Here is a 17,718-nt window from a genome sequence, read left to right as displayed (position 1 = left end):
AAACAATTTAATAACCACATTTTTATCACTGTGAAAGGATTTCAGTTTATACGAGGTGATGACTTTTTTTGAAATTTGGGACAATGGTTCCAAAGGAGATTGCAACAATTATAGAACATGAAAATCCCTACGGAACATACAGTGTTGCAACAAAACTTTTTATTTTGTGGAAAGATATTTTAACATCTTCGGCAATCCTTACTATATAAAATCGAAACTTCAAAATTCATAAATAAATCCTATTTGTGAAAGTTAAATTAAAAAACTTCATTCAAAACAAATAATCAGCTAGTATTTAAAAAATAAAGTGCTACAAAACCAAAGAAACATTTTTTGAAGTCCCTTTTAAGTATCCATTAATTCTGATACATAATACTGACTGCAATAAGCAATATTTATTATTCCGATTATTTTACCTATCTGCTTACTGTCACTTCTTTGATTTGATTGATAACGCGATTTTTAATAACATTTCCTTAACAAATATCAGTATCACTTTTTGACGCAGTAGTGGTAACTTCATTATTGTGTAGCGCGTACAAGATAAGGGACCCTTGAAATTATTTGAAGTAGTCACAGATATTTTTGATTTATTGTCATTATCGAACTGCTACAGTAAGTACGGTATTTACAATATTCTCGAGATGCCTAAAGTGATGAAAGAGAAATGTTTCATTCTGTTTTTCGCCGTGTTCATTGTAATCGCTAAGGCAGAGTTTGATTTCTATGACTGCGGTAAGTATTTGTTTATTACAAATTAACAGATTAATTAATATAAATTTATTTCATCTTATTAACTCCAAATAACATTTTCTTTCATTTCTGTCCTTTTCTGTAAGTTAAATCTTGTAGGACAATATAATGGTTAAAATATGAAAACGGATTACTTAATTGTTGAGACACAACGATGGCAAAAGAAATAAGCGAGTAAAAATTTGCTCTTTGTATAAATATGGGTATGTTATTTGCGTAGGTTCGATATATTTTAGGAAACGTGTTTTGCTTGAAAACCACCAAAGTAATTAATACATGAAATCGGTGTTATATTTTTAATGCCTGTTGCTCAAATGGCTCCCCATAAGTACAGTGTGTTTTAATAAAGTTTTCAGGTATTTAAATTTTTTTATAAAAATGGCGGGAATTATTTAATGGAATGATATAGAAAGTAAAATCCGTCAAGTGTTCTAGAAATTGATTTTTTTTTTATTTCATCGTTAACCTATCCATATACAAATGTTTTTACTAAATATAAATGGTCAAAAATATAACAAATTGCATTATACAAATCAAGCTTTTTAATACTGAAAAAGAAAAAAATTGGAATAATTATAATAATAATTTAGATATTTAAGTAGGTTGACAATATTAGCAGAAGTAGTTTTAAAAATAAGCTATTTCTAGTAACATGGTCTTCGCGTTCTATTTCTATAGTAAAATTTGTTTTAATAGCGTACATTATCTGTAAAAAACTAAAATGCAAAATAAAAATTAATTCAATAAAAGAAATTAATAAAAAAAGATCCCACTCTAGAACCTGTCTCATAAATTTGCATATTATTGAAAGATGATTTTACTGAGAATTTTTTTAAGAAGAATTTAATAATGCCACTCTTTTTTCAAAAAGCATTTCTTTGGTTTAAAATTCAAAAAATTAAAAATGTACTATTTTTATGTATATATTTTTTATAAACCTACATCTCAAAACGAATAAATTGAAAAAAAGTTTGATATCATTAGTTTTCGCCAAGTTACAGGTATTTGAAAATTTTTTACCCAATTTACCAATCCTGACGGGTTGAAATAAAAATTTGAAAAAATTCGTGAAAGCTACTCTAAATGGGTACTAAATAATACCAAAAAATCAGTAAAATTAAAAATGGTCGAGTCACGATCTCAGTGATATGTAATTTATAAATGCAATATAAAAGCAATCGGTATATATTTTATGATAAAAATATTTTTCTAGTATTTGCAATGTCTATTTACCAGTCTGTCTTAAGTGTAACGTCATACTACAAATATACTTTATGAAAATGGAGTTAATATATTTTTTCCTGTTATCGAGATAGATTTATTTTAATTTTAAAACAAGGATTTGGACAATGGCTTATCTACAATAGAGAAGATTTATTAGAAAAGTTGTATATGTGTAATACGTAATAATTTATTTAGGTAACTCTTGTGCAATACAATGCAGCAAAAAAAAAGTATTGACTGTTTTGCTGAAAAGAATATCTATTAATCTTAGAATTATGTAATTGACCCTATTGGTTTTCATCATTTGAACTTGGGACTCGGTCGGATGATTATAGCCGTCGCGTTGCGTCGGCCTTTCGCTTCAGCGCACCGTGAGAGTCTTAATTAGTTTTACGTATAGAAATGAGAAAACATTTTATAAAAATGCCTGAAAAAAAAATTACAAATATAAAACACTATTGAGAGCATTAATATCAAGATTTTTTGAGGGTGTATAATTTGTTTGAGTATTTTCATGTAAGCAAAGTATACATACTTAGGGATAACAAAAACATTAAAAAAAATATTGAAAGTGAGGATTATTGAGTAGAACAATGAACAATTTACAAAATATATAAATAAATAAAATACAAATGCTCTCTTAACTTACAGTTACAGTGAGGCTTAAGAAGTATGAGTACTGAATTTTCTTTTTAAATAGTAGGAAAAAGATAGTCATATTATTGCAGGATATAAGTCGAAATAGAAAAATAATAAAACATATTTTTGAATTTGTAAAAATTTTGCTTCTGCGTAATCTTTCATTTACTTTGCAAAGCATTTTTTTGCAAAATAAAACAGTTGAATAAAATCCCACTATATTTGATTCCTATAGAATATGCTGAATTAAAGAAAAGTAACCGCTAAAAATGTTTTAATTTATATCTTGACAAATATTTGTGTCTGTTTTAGGTTCTTCTATGGATATTAAAACAGTTACTGTGAGCGACTGCGATGAAATCCCATGCTACTTTTCTCCTGGAGATCATTTTACTGTGGAAATTACTCTTTCAGAAGGTAATTAAAATTAGTAAAATCATATTTGAAATTAATGAATCTATCTTTCTATATTCTATCAAATATTTTGAGTACTTGAAAACTTTTAGATTTGTAATATTATTATTATTAATAGTATATATAAATATATATATATACAGGGTGTAACTAAAAAAAGATAGGATCTTTCATATAAAGAAACTTCATTGGAGCATCCCTTGTTAAGATACAACCCCTTAAAGGGGGTACATAAAATTTGTTTAACAATTTTTTTCACAAGCACTAAACAAGTTACAATATTGAAATTAACCTGACATTTTCTACTACCAAAAAGACACTTAGCCAGTAATTTATTTGGTTTACCCCATGGTAGTAAGGGGTGGAAAACGCAACCCCTAAAATTTATTTCCAACGTAATTTTTTGTCTTATTATTTTTTTACCATTTAAAAAATTATTTCCGATAGCCTGTTTCATTCTAAAAAAAAATGTCTCTTGAATTTTTTGCCCAAATTAAACCAGTTCGCAGTAAAAAATTATTTTACGAACAACTACAGAGATACATCGTCATAAATGCGGACTGGATTTACTGTTATTTTGTAGTTACTACCTGCATTAAATGATTAAAGGGGAATAATCAAAACTAATTTAATAATAACAAAACATACAACATGTAGAAATCATAGTAAATGTTCAATATGTCTACCTTCAGACATTACGCATGCGTCTAGACGTCGGCGCATTGAGCCACGTATTCGCTCAAATATTCCTGGAGTCTCTCTAATTACCCTGCACGCATCGATAATGCGGTTTCTTAAGTCCTCTACATCGCGAACAGGAGTACGATAAACCAAATGCTGCAAATGGCCCCAAGTAGACAAATCCAGAGGATTGAGATCCGGGGATCGAGCGGGCCAATTCTGTGGTCCTCCTCGACCTATCCACTGATTTGCATATGTTTCAGTTAAATGCTGACGTGCTACTTGACTAAAATGGGCGGGAGCCCCATCATGCATAAAAACCATATCCCTTCTGACGCCCAAAGGAACTTCCTCCAGCAGTACGGGGGGATGCACTTTTCTTAAAAATTGAACGTATGCCTCACCATTTAATCGAGGAGGTAGAAAATGAGGCCCAATTAAATAATCCCCAATAACTCCGACCCACACCTTAAGAGAAAACTGTTCTTGATGGTTAGTTTCGACAATAGCGTGATGGTTTTCATCAGCCCATATGTGGTAATTATGAAAATTAATAATCTTGTCCCGAGAAAAACTACATTCGTCTGTGAATTCGATCGTCTTCAGAAAGTCACGATTTCTTCTAATCATTTCCAGCATCCAATTGCAAAATTCAAGACGGTTCGGAAAGTCTCGCGGTAACAGTGCCTGTACTCGTTGCAGATGGTAAGGGTATAAGAGATGTTCCTTTAAAATTCGAAATACCGTCATATGATCAACATTTAGCTGGAAAGCAATCTTTCTAGTACTGATAGTAGGTTGTTCTTCTATCAAATTAAGTACTGCTGCCTCAAGCTGTGGTGTTCTTACTTCTCGATGGCGACCACAATCCTGCGTTCTTTTGTTGAATGAACCATATTCACGTAATCGTTGATGAAGTCAGACAAATATTCTATGTGAAGGATGCTGCCGTTGAGGATACATTTCAGCATATCTTGTAGAAGCTTCTAACCCATTCCCCTGCGACAGACCGTAAACGTAATGCATATCAGCCATTTCCTCATTTGTGTATGCCATTTTAATAACAAGTGAATTATTAAAGTAACAAATTAAGAACAGAACAATACACAATTAGTATTACTTCAATTTCAAAAATTTACAAACTGACAGCTTGATTCCAATTTAATTGTCAGTATCGCTAATGGCGGCCTACTAGATAAATTAGTTTCGTATTTTCGTTTTATGGCGATATGTATCTTGTTCGTAAAATAATTTTTTGCTGCGAACTGGTTTAATTTGGGCAAAAAATTCAAGAGACATTTTTTTTTAGAATGAAACAGGCTATCGGAAATAAATTTTTAAATGGTAAAAAAATAATAAGACAAAAAATTACGTTGGAAATAAATTTTAGGGGTTGCGTTTTCCACCCCTTACAACCATGGGGTAAACCAAATAAATTACTGGCTAAGTGTCTTTTTGGTAGTAGAAAATGTCAGGTTAATTTCAATATTGTAACTTGTTTAGTGCTTGTGAAAAAAATTGTTAAACAAATTTTATGTACCCCCTTTAAGGGGCTGTATCTTAACAAGGGATGCTCCAATGAAGTTTCTTTATATGAAAGATTCTATCTTTTTTTCGATGAGGAATCACCACCTTAAATGTTTTACACTTATTTAGTTACACCCTGTATATATATATTCTTTAATTTTGTGCAAAGGTTTTCCCACAAGTTTTCTTCTTAATTTTTATATAAATTTCCTTTATTTCTTATAGGAAATAAGTACTTAAGCATTTTACCTAGGGCAAAATACTATTCCATTTTTTATATGTTGTTGAGAACTATAATTCCGTTGTCCAAAAAATAAGTTGAATTCGTTTAAAAAATAAAAAATCTTTGTTTATGCTTCCAAATCAATTTCGTCGCTGTCAAAGTAATCTCTACCCGATGCAATGCACTTATGCCAACGTTTTTTCCAACTCTCGAAAGAATCTGAAATGTCTTACTCCGATATGGCCTTCAATGCTTTCGTCGATTCGGCTTTTATTTCCTCGATCGAGTTGAAAAGGTGTCCACGGAGTGATCTTTTGAGTTTAGGGAATAGCCAGAAGTCACTCGGTGCTAAATCAGGCGAATACGGTGGTGCGGAACGATATGAGTTGAATTTTTGGCGAAATGGTCTCGAAAAACCAAGAACTGTGTGTCCATAATTTAGGCCTTTTGCGGTGCATCACAATAGCATCACGTAAACAACGCAAAACATTCAAATAATATGACTTGTTAACAGTTTGGCCGGTTGGAAGAAATTTATAGTGCACTACACCACGATAATCAAAGAAAACTGTCAACATGACTTTGATTTTTGAGTGAGTTTGACGTGGTTTTTCCGGTCATGGTTCATCTTTTGCAAGATATTCACTGGATTGATCGGCTGTTTCCTAGTCGTAAGCGTAGATCCAACTCTCGTCTCCAGTAATGACATCTTGGTAGTCAGAAATCATTGTTTCACAGATCTCAACGCGACGTTGTTTTACAAAAAAGTTGAGAGATTTTGGAACCAAACGAGATTTGACGCTTCGAAAGCACAACAATTCTTTTAACATGGTATTTACCGAACATTCTGAAATGCTAACAGTTAATCGACGGTTTTCTAGCACAAGATCATTGATTGAACGTGTTGTTCATCAGGTGACATTGATGGTCGTCCGAAGATGCTGTTTGTCCTTAACACTTTCATTGCTTCCTTCAAAGTCTTTGTACCACTTATAAACATTTTTTTGCAACATAACCTCATCACTAAAGGCATTCTATAACATCCTTAACGTTTAAGTGGCAGAATATTCATTCCGTAAACAAAATTTAATGATAATAATAATAATAATTCTTTGCTCAACAAAATAATGATAATGAAAATCGATAAACTCACTTTCTATAGTTACAAAAACGCGAGTAGCTCTGCAGCAATTGAAAACTTCCAACTTACAAAAAATAATTGTATGGATTCGTAATGCACGCGATTTTTAAATAAGTAATTCACCTTATTTTTTGGATATAGTATATTTATTTTTTATTTTTTTAATAATAGATTATATTAAGAATGTTTCCTTCAGTAGTTGGTGGATATAGATTACTTACCAATTCTATTGTAAATTAATTTTTATACTCGTCAATTTTGCATCATATTTATTCCTTTGCTGATTATATGAACATAATGACTTTTAAATACTTTTTAATTATCATTTAACCACAGTTTTTCATTGAGATATTAAACAAAAGTAAAATATAAATATGTGCACTATCATTTTCCTACATTTATTTACGGTTTTATTGGATCAATAAATTGAATAAATTTGAGTACATTTTTAAATAAGTTATTTTTTAATAGGTAACATTAAAATACACAAATTTAGTTTAGAGATGTAGTGAAAAGTCAGTCTCGATTTGTTATAGTTATTAATTTTAAGTGAACATGTCTTAGTATACTTCCTGAATATGATTCAAATTCTAATCAATATCTTGCAAATATCTTAAAAAAAGTTGTCTATTGAAATACGTCATTGTCATTATTACAATTTTAAAGTTTTGTTTCAATTTGATAAATCCTAATCAACAATTTAAATTTATTATTAAATAAATAAATATGACGTTTGTCTTTTATGCAAAAGGTTATTCACATAACAATCTACATCCTATCCCGTTTATCTTGATTGCTTTTGCTGTATCTAGGAAAATTGAAAAGGGCCAAAATTTTGTGTGAGCACAAAGGAGAAAAATGTGTTTTTTTCCACACATACACTTTTGATCATATTTTCATTACTATTGGAGATAGACCTCTCAAGTTTTATGTCATTGTAATTTTAAGAAAACGTTTGGAATAGAATATGTAAAAAGTAATCAAATTAGATTTACTGTTCTTAGTATTTGCGAAAAGTGAAAAATAAAAAATTTAATATTTCAGTGAGCAGCTTGAATCGCACGGAATTGGTTACGAAAGCTTTCCTTTGGATGTTTGGTCAACAATGGGAATTGGATATATCTCCAGTGAATCCTTGCACACAGTGGCATTGTCCTCTGTTTGCAGTAAATGATTTAAAATATGTTGCTGACGTGCTTATCAGTGATAGGCTAGCTAAGGTATTGTAGATGAAGTCGTCATTTTATCTTTACTTTTAAGAGCAAAACTATTGAAATTATATGTCATCTCAGGATATTCTGATACCAATCTGTAACAACAGAAGTGTACTTTTGGTTCAAATATATGTTAAAGCGATCAAATTAGAAAATGGCAAGTGATTAAGAGGTTCTCCTTAGAATACAAGAATTGACTTAAATTTTAGGGAAGATGGGCAATGAAATAGAAATATTCGATTCAATTATATTCGGTAAACTTAAATTTAACTTATTTGTACATTTTTTAACATCGATAAGGCATATGTTGTTTTAATACATGTTACGCTTTCAGCAATTGCCAAATAAAGAAACTGTATTTACTTTCAAGCATATACTATTGGAGGTAACCTTCAACGGATGGGCGCGAAACAAGGTGAAAGGAAGGTATATGCATGCTCTCTCCCTCTCCAAATGTGATTGGCTGCTCCTGTCAAGTATAAATAGAGGGGATCAATCGTGAGCCAATTACGTTCGGCGAGAGAGAGAGAGGAAGAGAGATAGAATGTACCTTCATAGCAGCTATCTCTCTAATCGCCGTGTAACGCGCCCAGTCGTTGGCTCGAAGGTATTTACCAATAAATGTTTATTAATACGTTATATTTATAATTTGGAGTTTGGATTCACTGAAGTGCTTGATAATGGTAACAAACTTTAGAAAAAGAAATAATTCGAAAAATGTCTATTTTTGGAAAAAATGTAGGATTTTTTCTTAGAAATACCACCAGAAGTGAAAAACAGTGGTCTAATTTAGTAAAGTATGCTTTCTAATTTTTGTTCTTAGTAATCTTAATTCATTAGCCTAAAGTTTATCATTCTGTTCGAGGATATTCAGAGACATTTTCAATTGATCCTTAGACATCCTGTAGATTCTATAAAAAATATATTTATAATATTTCCTTTTTTCTCTTACGGATTTCTGGAAGAATTTCTCAGTGATCTGATTTTTTTATAAAATAAACTGACTTGATATTGCATTGAATGTAAAATTCTTACTATTAGTCCAGGCAAGTTGGAAATAAAAACGCGGAATAAGCGAACTTTCTTACTCTAATATTTTTTTGTAAAAAAGTGTAGGTTTTGAGGACAGAAAACATGCCACACACGCAACTACCAGCAACGGTTTGAGATATAAGTATAGGGTGTTTCAGTTCGGGTGAATCAAACTTTAACCACAAATAGAATTTAATAAATAATTCAGAATTGTCTTATAAAGCAAGGGTCTAAGTCTCAAAATTTTCCCTGTACAGGGCCGTATTGGTTGGTTTTTAAAATCATACTATTTATGAAATCTTTGGTATGCTTATATCAAATTTAGAGTCCGACCGAATGTGATTTTTTTGGTCGAAGCCGAAGCCGAACTTCGGTTTATGGGTCACCTTCGGCCGAAGCCGATGCCGAAGCCGAAGATATTTTTATTAACAACAAAAATATGACAAGATAACATAAAGTAGGTAAAAAAAATGCATAATGTTTTGGAAATATAATGGGTGTTTCATTTCCGGTGTACCAAACGAACACAGATGATAGAGAAAGTAATTTTGAGCAAAAAAGTTCATGTCGACATGCGACCGAAAACGCTTCCTTGTGGCGTTACGCCCCTTTAAAGGGGGCCATTAATACCCAATTTTATTACAATATCTCGAAAATGTTTCGAAATAAATTGGTAAAATTTTATACAGAGGTGCCATTTATTACAAGAAATTACTTTATCTAAACGAAATTGACACATTATACAGGGTCTTCCTTACGGGGAGCAAGCCAAGGTTCAAAAGCCATAACTTTTCTTATTTGTCAAATTCCTAATTCTTTTTTCAAAAATCGAAATCCTTGACCATTTCTACAAGAAAAAGACATACTTGTTTCATTACGATATCTGCAACGGTTTTCCAGAAAATCCGATTTTAACTTATCTTTCTATTGAAAATTAAAAATTATAAAGAACCTAGAATTCTATTTTCTCTACATGAAACAAGTACCTACATATGTCTTTTTTACGTAGAAATGGTCAAGGATTTCGATTTTCGAAAAAAGAATTACGAATTTGATAAATATGTTATGGATTTTGAACCTAGGCTTGCCCCCGCAGGGACGACCCTGAAAGCAATGAGTCAATTTGGTTTAGATAAAGGAATTCCTCGTAATAAATGGTACCTTTGTATAAAATTTTATCAATTTATTTCGAAGCATTCAAAGGGACGTAGCGCCACAGAGAGGCGTTTTAGGACACATGTCGATATGAACTTTCTTGCTCAAAATTACTTTCTCTATCATCTGTGTTCGTTTGGCACACCGGAAATGAAACACCCTGTATATAGGGGATTAAGTATGTATGTACAATAAATTCAACAGACGATTATTTGAGTGATTTTAATACAAAAAGTTCATATAAACATTGGTCCGCAGATGTTTCATTTTCAAGATACATTCTTATAAAAAAATGTTATTTCGTAAATATCTTAAACACACTATACCCAATTTTGTTGTAATTTGGCCGTGTTATTTGTAGTGTTAACGTGCTAATTTAACCCTAATTGGATTAGATTTGTTAAGTCCAGCGGCCGTTTCTTAGCCGAAGGTTTAAATAATGGCTGAATGTGGCCGAAGCCGATTAATCGGTCGGTCTCTAATCAATTTGATTCAAATTTAGTGTGGTGGAACATTTACACATGTGCATAATTTACTGTAAAATTTTATAATTTCTGTAGGTCAGTGGCGTAGGAATGGGTAGTACAGTGGAATTTTTTTACACCAACTTCTACGCCAATGACCTAATAATCATTTGGGATTTATTTTTAGATTCCGTGGACAATTCTACATAAAAAAGGTATACTTGTTGAAAATCGGTATAGTGTACCGTTTTACCGAAAATCTCAATTTAATGGGAGGCTGTTCTTCTGATAAGGAAGACTGTTTCATTATATTACAACTTTTTATTTTTTAATACTGAAAGTAAATAAAAAAATAAAAGAAAACAGATTTTTCTGGAAAATATTAAAAAGCGCATAATTAATTCGTAATGTTCACCCTCGAAAACCTATAAAATGATGTTTGATGCTCATAAATATTCAAACCTCGGGAAAATATATAAGATATTTCAAGAATTTTCCGCAATTTTCTTTCCTCTAATTCACTTTTGTTATTTAAAAATGAATTGGCCATTATTTTGGCTCCAAAACATTAATTTTTACATTATCTGTACTTCACTTAAAAAATATACGGGAAAACTATTAGGAAAATCGAAATTTTTCATAACAGCAATTTTATAGGACATTTAATTGTGATCTTTTACTACAACCTTTTTTTGAAAAAATGCATCTTCATTGAGATATTTAGTCAAAAATCACGAAAAATCATATATGTATTTGTCTGTATTTCAAAACGGTATGTGTTGCTGGTGGTGGAGTGACTCGTGTTTTCTGATTTTTCTATAAAAAATCTCAGAGTAAAAAAGTTCGATGATTTTTCCCTTATTTTCCTGGACTAAATTGTACGATATCGTACAAACTCATATTCAATGTCAGATTACAACACATGTGGTTACACTACATGAGCCATGTTCTCATATTACTATTTTTTTTAGAGGCCTGCTCACGTGGAGGTAGTTATTACATATGACGGAGACGATGAACAAATTCAAGTTTTATGCATAGAATTTAGTGTTAGCCTTCAGTGATTTCTTGGGCTAGTGTTTGTGAAATAATATCTATATAAATAATTTTAATGGCATATTTATGTTATTTATTTATTTTTTATACTATATATACATTGTGGAAAGTAAAGTGATTTTTGATATTTTTTGTAATTAAGTATCGCAGTTTCCAGCTGTTTCAAAATTTCTTATTATTTCACCCAACTTACTAAAAACGTCATGTTTGAAATAAAAAGAAAACTGTTTGCGGTGAACAATCTTCACAGTATACTTAACTGATGCGGTTCAGCAAATGTTGATGTAGGAGTCGATGTTGATGTATTCAGGATTAAAAAGATGGTAACGATGAAAAAATTAATGCGAATCAATTTTATTTCAATCACGATTTCAAATTAAGTTATTTACTTTTATAATATGAACCAGAAATGATAAACCTTAAGGGTAATACTAAATCCTTATATACAAATCTGCCTGAGAAAAACTGTTGATTGAAATGTGAAAACCATATATTTGCTTAAAATTTAAAATATTATATTATTAAAATAATCCGTCTACTCAAGATTATATCTGGCAAAACATTATCGTGATTATAACGTTGACGTGTAAATGAGTCTTCCTTGAAAATCCACTTTATATTTAGATAAAGAATGTCAAACCAAATACATTCGTAGATCTAAAAATACATATGTGAAATCTGAAAAATTAATTTTATGATGACTTGACGATTTTGAAGCATTAGATGCGTTTCATCGATTATTTGCTGAGGTGATGTTCGATGCTAACCTAAGGAACAAAATTTAATATCTCAGAATTTGACTGGCGATTTCAAAGATTTTTTAAGAAGATGTAATGAAATATTAATTCCCCTGCAGATTCTTCTGTAAGAAACGAATGTATGTTGTTAACGTCAAAGATATGTTTGTTATATATTTCACAATTTTCGTTAAAAAACGTGCTAATAGAGTTTCTGTCTTCCGTTAATTTTTCAGTAAGTCTTTTGATGAATGTGTTTTTCCGAATATATGGAATCAACACCAGTTTTCAAAAGTGATAATAAAAATGTGGTAACAATTCATAGATCCAATACTATATACATAGACATAGTTATTGATAAAATAGTGTATAAGTTCTCGTCAGTAATGAGAAGCCCAGTATGGCTTCTCTTTTGCTCCCTATTTAACTACATCTGGTGCGTTTTAAGGTTCTCACTTGGAGCTAGTACTATTTATCTCAACTACATACTCCTATTTTCAGCACTGTATATTTTTATAGTACGGTGCTGAGAAAAGTATTTTTTTAAATAAATAGTAGATGAGAGCTGGGGGAAGCCACATACTTAAGATAAAATATAATTTTTGACTCCAGTTTTTACATTTTTAAAATAAAAATGACGGAAACACATTTTATTGTTTATTAATATAACAGCAAATAGATTTGCCCTTTTTACAAAGTTCGAAAGCTTCCTTGCGGACACCTCTCAGCTGCTTGGGTCCAAGAAAGGATATTCCCAGGAGCATCACTCGCCCAGGATAGGCAGAGAAGTTTCATCCGTCTAGTCATATCCTCGGTAGACTAGACCAACTTTAGCTTGTATAGATGTTTCCTAAAGTGACAGTGTCCCGTTAAAAGTCCCATCACTTTCCGAGACCAACTTTATTCAAGCACAGCAACCCATCCGTTCTTTTCTGCAACGGACACTCCGTAAGTTTCTTCGCATGGCTTCGCCCTGACCACACTGGGAGATGTGCCACAGAAGGGCTCCGAACCAATGAACTCTGTTTCGGATCCCTTCCTAGCAAGTTCATCCGTTTTTTCATTTCCGTCAATGTCTTTGTATCCTGGCACCCAACACAATCTAACTGAATTAATGGTAGCTAGTTCAATCAGCATTGGTAAACATTTCCACACAAATTTTGAGCTTACCTGACATGGGTTTATGTTTATAACCACTGCTGAACATGCCATTATCGCGAAGATTTCGGCTTGAAATGCAGTGGGAGTCCTCCCCAGACTGCAGTTTGCACTTCATCTGGGTCTGACTCCATATAGAGTATTTTGCCACCTCCAAAAAAATTTAATATTTATGTCTGAGAATAGTTTTATCTAATCAAAAATATCGCACTGAAAAAATCAGATACAACAATCACATAATGTATATCGCGTACGTACTTTAAAAAGTTATTAACGAAGATCTATTGTCGTTTTCTAAACTTATAGTAGCTTTTCGTTTTTAATTACTTTTGACAGTTTAAATTTGTTTGTTTTTGTCTCTTTCCAAAAATTATTATTGAGAAAACAAATTAACAAACGCAATCATCAACTATAATGGTGCTATACACAATTATTAGGTTAGTATATAAGTGGCATTATTTTTTTATGTCACATTTTATTGATATATCTATAGTTTTATTAATTGCTGGGGTGTATGGCGTTTTTTCAAGTGTAGCTTTGCTTTATCAGATAAGTCAAGGTGAGGGCTGACTCTTGCTCACAAATTTTGACGTTTGTAGGTCTCCGCAAATCTAACAAGTTAAACATTTACACTTATTATACTTTTGTAATATAATACTTTAATTACTCTATTATAACAGTTTAAGTAGCAATTTGACTCTTTCTAAGATCTGAAGGCTTTACTTCTCCGAAAGTTGTGGGCAATGTCAACAACTAGACGAATCTACTCGTCCTGTATCTATTCAAATCGATATGGCATGGTAGAGCGTTTTCACCGCCAATTAAAAGCAGCAATAAAATGCCACCAAAACGATCGATGGACTAGCATTCTTCCCACTGTGTGCTATTGGGAATACGTGCAGCATGGAAAGAAGACATTCAATCTACCGCGGCCGAGATGGTGTACGGACAACATCTACGCCTACCCAGAGACTTCATTCCCGCAGGACAAACCAAGAGCTCAGCACCGAAGCGAATTTTGTTAAGGACCTCAGACGTCATATGGAAAGCTTACGTCCAGCCGCAGTTAAACGCCATAGCGAGAAGACGCTAGTCGTTTTTAAAGACTTGGTAACAGCGACACATGTTTTTGTGCATGCGGACGTCGTTAAAACTCAACTACAGAACCCATATGATGGTCCGTTTACAGTGATCAAACGCGACGACAAAACTTTCACGGTGCTAGTGCTTGGTCGTGAAGTTAAAGTGTCCATAGACAGAGTCAAACCTGCGTATTGTCTGAATGATGCGACAGCTACCAGGGACGAGAACAATAGCCTTCCATCAACTTCTGCCCCATTATCCGTGCCAACCACACCCAAGGCAATTACCACTAGGTCCGGTAGAAGGGTTCGTTTCCCTAACCGGCTGCAGGTTCCGTGATGGCATCCATAACTGGCAGGGGGGTGTGTGGGTACACATGTTCGCAAGTGATCCATTTTTAAGCATTACGCCTAGAGCGCCGCCGGACGCACCAACGTTCCAGGAAGGGTCTACGGCGGGCTGGCGCCGGCGACCGGATGCGTACCCATATACCTACGACCGACACGAGGACTCTCCAACGAACACTCACCTCGTCAACACGTCTTTTTCCACAAGCTTAGTTTTCAATAAAAATAATTTATTTGTACCGTTGAGAGAGCGTTTTATTTTTGTTGTACAGTGAAAGCAACCCTCAGCTTTACCACTCAGACACGACCTGTGTTTTATAGTGAGTTGACCTCACGTCCACGTACATTATTTATTGGTCATATATTTTGTGGAAATCTGTTTAGGCATAAGTTGACATATGTAGTCGCCCATTTACTGTCTACCACTTTTAGCTACAACTGGGGAAGGGTGCACTCTCATAAGTGGAGCGTCACTCCGTTTATAATTATAATAGACCATACTGCAGCGACCTTCAGCCGCCTCTCTCTGTAATTGTGAAAGTTTACCACCTGCTATACAACCCAGTGAATATACCTAGTATTACGAGTATAATATCGATAGATAAAAGATCTGAATTTCATTGCACCTTAGACTAAGGGAGGAATACTCCTAAACTAACTCTGAGCTTTTATTAGTGTGTCCTTTGTTTCGTGTCACAGTTAGACTTTTCCCTGGGCAATTTAACGACCCTGAGGATTTTTGTTTACCAACCTGGAGCTAGTCCGCACTAGGCCGCTTGGGCCGACCTTAGTGGGAACTGAGTTTTTTTGCTACCTACTATTGCCCAGTGTTATAACTCATACCTAGGTCAGAGGGTGTGGTAGCAAACTGTTCATCGGATATTAGTACTCTGGCTTACATTAAATATAAAATTCGGTTTATACAACAAAACATAGAAAAAGACAATCGTTTATCGGACATTTAGCGGCTAAATTAATAAATGTTCGTTACACGATCTTGGATCTTACATATTTTGAGTACCTACTGTACAATAAGAAAGTTTTTCTTAACTTACCTACGTATAATGTTTGGATATTACTTTCGCCGGAAACATTAATTCATTTGATAATACTCTTAAACATTTTAATTTTTAAAGGGTATTTGAAATTAAAGGTAAAACGATAAGGATATCTAATTTTCATATAGAGTATGTTCTTGTAATAGGGAGTAGGATGTTAAGTTTCCTTATAAGAAATAGCATATTTCTTAAATTACAGGAAGTATTAAACTTTGTATTTTACATACATGAAAGGTAAATTAGGTGCCCTCAATACAACATTTACATTTCTAGCATTATTTGAGTCAGTTCGAAACAGCTTTTTAATATATTTTAATTTTAAGGTTACCTACTGGAATATACAGGGTGGTCCGAATTTTATGCAGGAAACTTCCGGGGCTGATAGATCTCTTTAAAATAATAGGTGTTTGCCTTATAAACATAGGTCTGGAACGGCCTCGTTTTAGAGATACAGGGTGTTGAAGTTGTTAAAAAAAATTAATTTTTTGTTTATATCTCCGGAATCTATTAACCGATCTGAACAAAATTTGGTACAGATAATGGATGACAGTAGGCCTTGCATTCTCTAAAATATGAGCTCTAAAGGATCTACCAGTGGTGTACAACTGGACAGGGTCACCCTTTTTTTATAAAAAAAACCTACGCCACTGTATTTTTTACAATCTATTGTAACGGATTTATATTCTAATGTACAAAATACGTAAAAAAGGTAACGTGAATTTTTTCCCTAAAGTTCACCGTTCTCAAGTTATTCATACGAATACAATCTCCTTGTGGCGGATACTTCTAACCATAATATTACAAGAATATTTATGTTTATGCTTAAAAGTAAGTGCAATTTGTAAGCACATCAACAAAATTCTTTACACTCGTCGCTTTCATCTTTTGGATTAAAACGATATTTGGAAAATCACGACGGCTCAATGAAAGACACAGAAATGAAATTTTAAGAACATTGGGGTGAGTAAATCGAAAATTTGAAAAGTTCTACATAAGGATGGTAGAAATCCGTACTATTTACAACCTGTGCAAAATTTACTTCCGGGAGATGTAGACACACCTGAATTTTTGTTAGTGGTTGTTTTAAAGTCACAACATAATCCAGAATTCTTACTAGAAATACTTTGGACCGATGAGGCTACGTTCACAAGGCGAGGGGTAGTGAATTTTCACAATATTTGGTCACAAGAAAATCCTCGTGAAATTCGGATAAGATCTTTTCAACGAATTTTCTGGCTCGGAATAATTCGGACTTTATTTCTTGTCACCCCATCTAAATTCCCAGCATTTCTAAACTTTCTAGAAAACCATCTATTTGAATTATTAGAGGATGTTCCATTAAATATACCACAAAATAGCTGGATACAAATGGATGGTGCTCCTGCGCATTTTAGGAGAATAATACAATAATGGCTTAAAAATTATATGGGGCGATGGATAGGTTGAAGACCAAATGCCAATGTCAACCATAATGGTGCAGAGAATCCAGTCTCTTGGCCAGCCAAATCGCCAGATCTAAACCCCCTGGACTTCTACGTTTGGGGTTACCTATCTGAAAAGTAAAGTTTACTCTACTCCACCACAACTACTGCAGCGAATAGAAGAGGGGTGTAATGAATTAAAAGAAAACCACCACATGATATTAGTTAGGTAATTCCATTAATCATTAATAGAAATTGTCAGAAATGTATCGATGTGGATGGTTCGCATTTTGAACAATTGCTGCAAATACGTAACGTTAATTTCATTTCTTGTTTAATTGTCGTTGCTTGGTAAATGTATTTTTATTATTATTTTCATTTAAATTGTCCT

At 32.8% G+C, this 17,718-nt stretch overlaps 1 protein-coding gene across 1 annotated transcript; it reads left to right on the top strand.

Moving 5' to 3' along the window:
• The first annotated feature begins 511 nt into the window (after window positions 1–511).
• LOC108903284 lies at window positions 512–11,586 on the top strand. Its single transcript, XM_018705402.1, has 4 exons — window positions 512–735; window positions 2,929–3,033; window positions 7,647–7,822; window positions 11,439–11,586. The coding sequence occupies exons 1-4, from the start codon at window positions 645–647 to the stop codon at window positions 11,529–11,531; spliced, it is 465 nt and encodes a 154-aa protein (XP_018560918.1). The 5' UTR covers window positions 512–644; the 3' UTR covers window positions 11,532–11,586.
• Window positions 11,587–17,718: the final 6,132 nt, after the last annotated feature.

The sequence above is a fragment of the Anoplophora glabripennis genome, unplaced genomic scaffold (genome assembly GCF_000390285.2).
Source record: "Anoplophora glabripennis isolate ALB-LARVAE unplaced genomic scaffold, Agla_2.0 scaffold92, whole genome shotgun sequence".
NCBI lineage: Eukaryota > Metazoa > Arthropoda > Insecta > Coleoptera > Cerambycidae > Anoplophora > Anoplophora glabripennis.
This window is presented reverse-complemented; position numbering and strand designations above follow the sequence as displayed.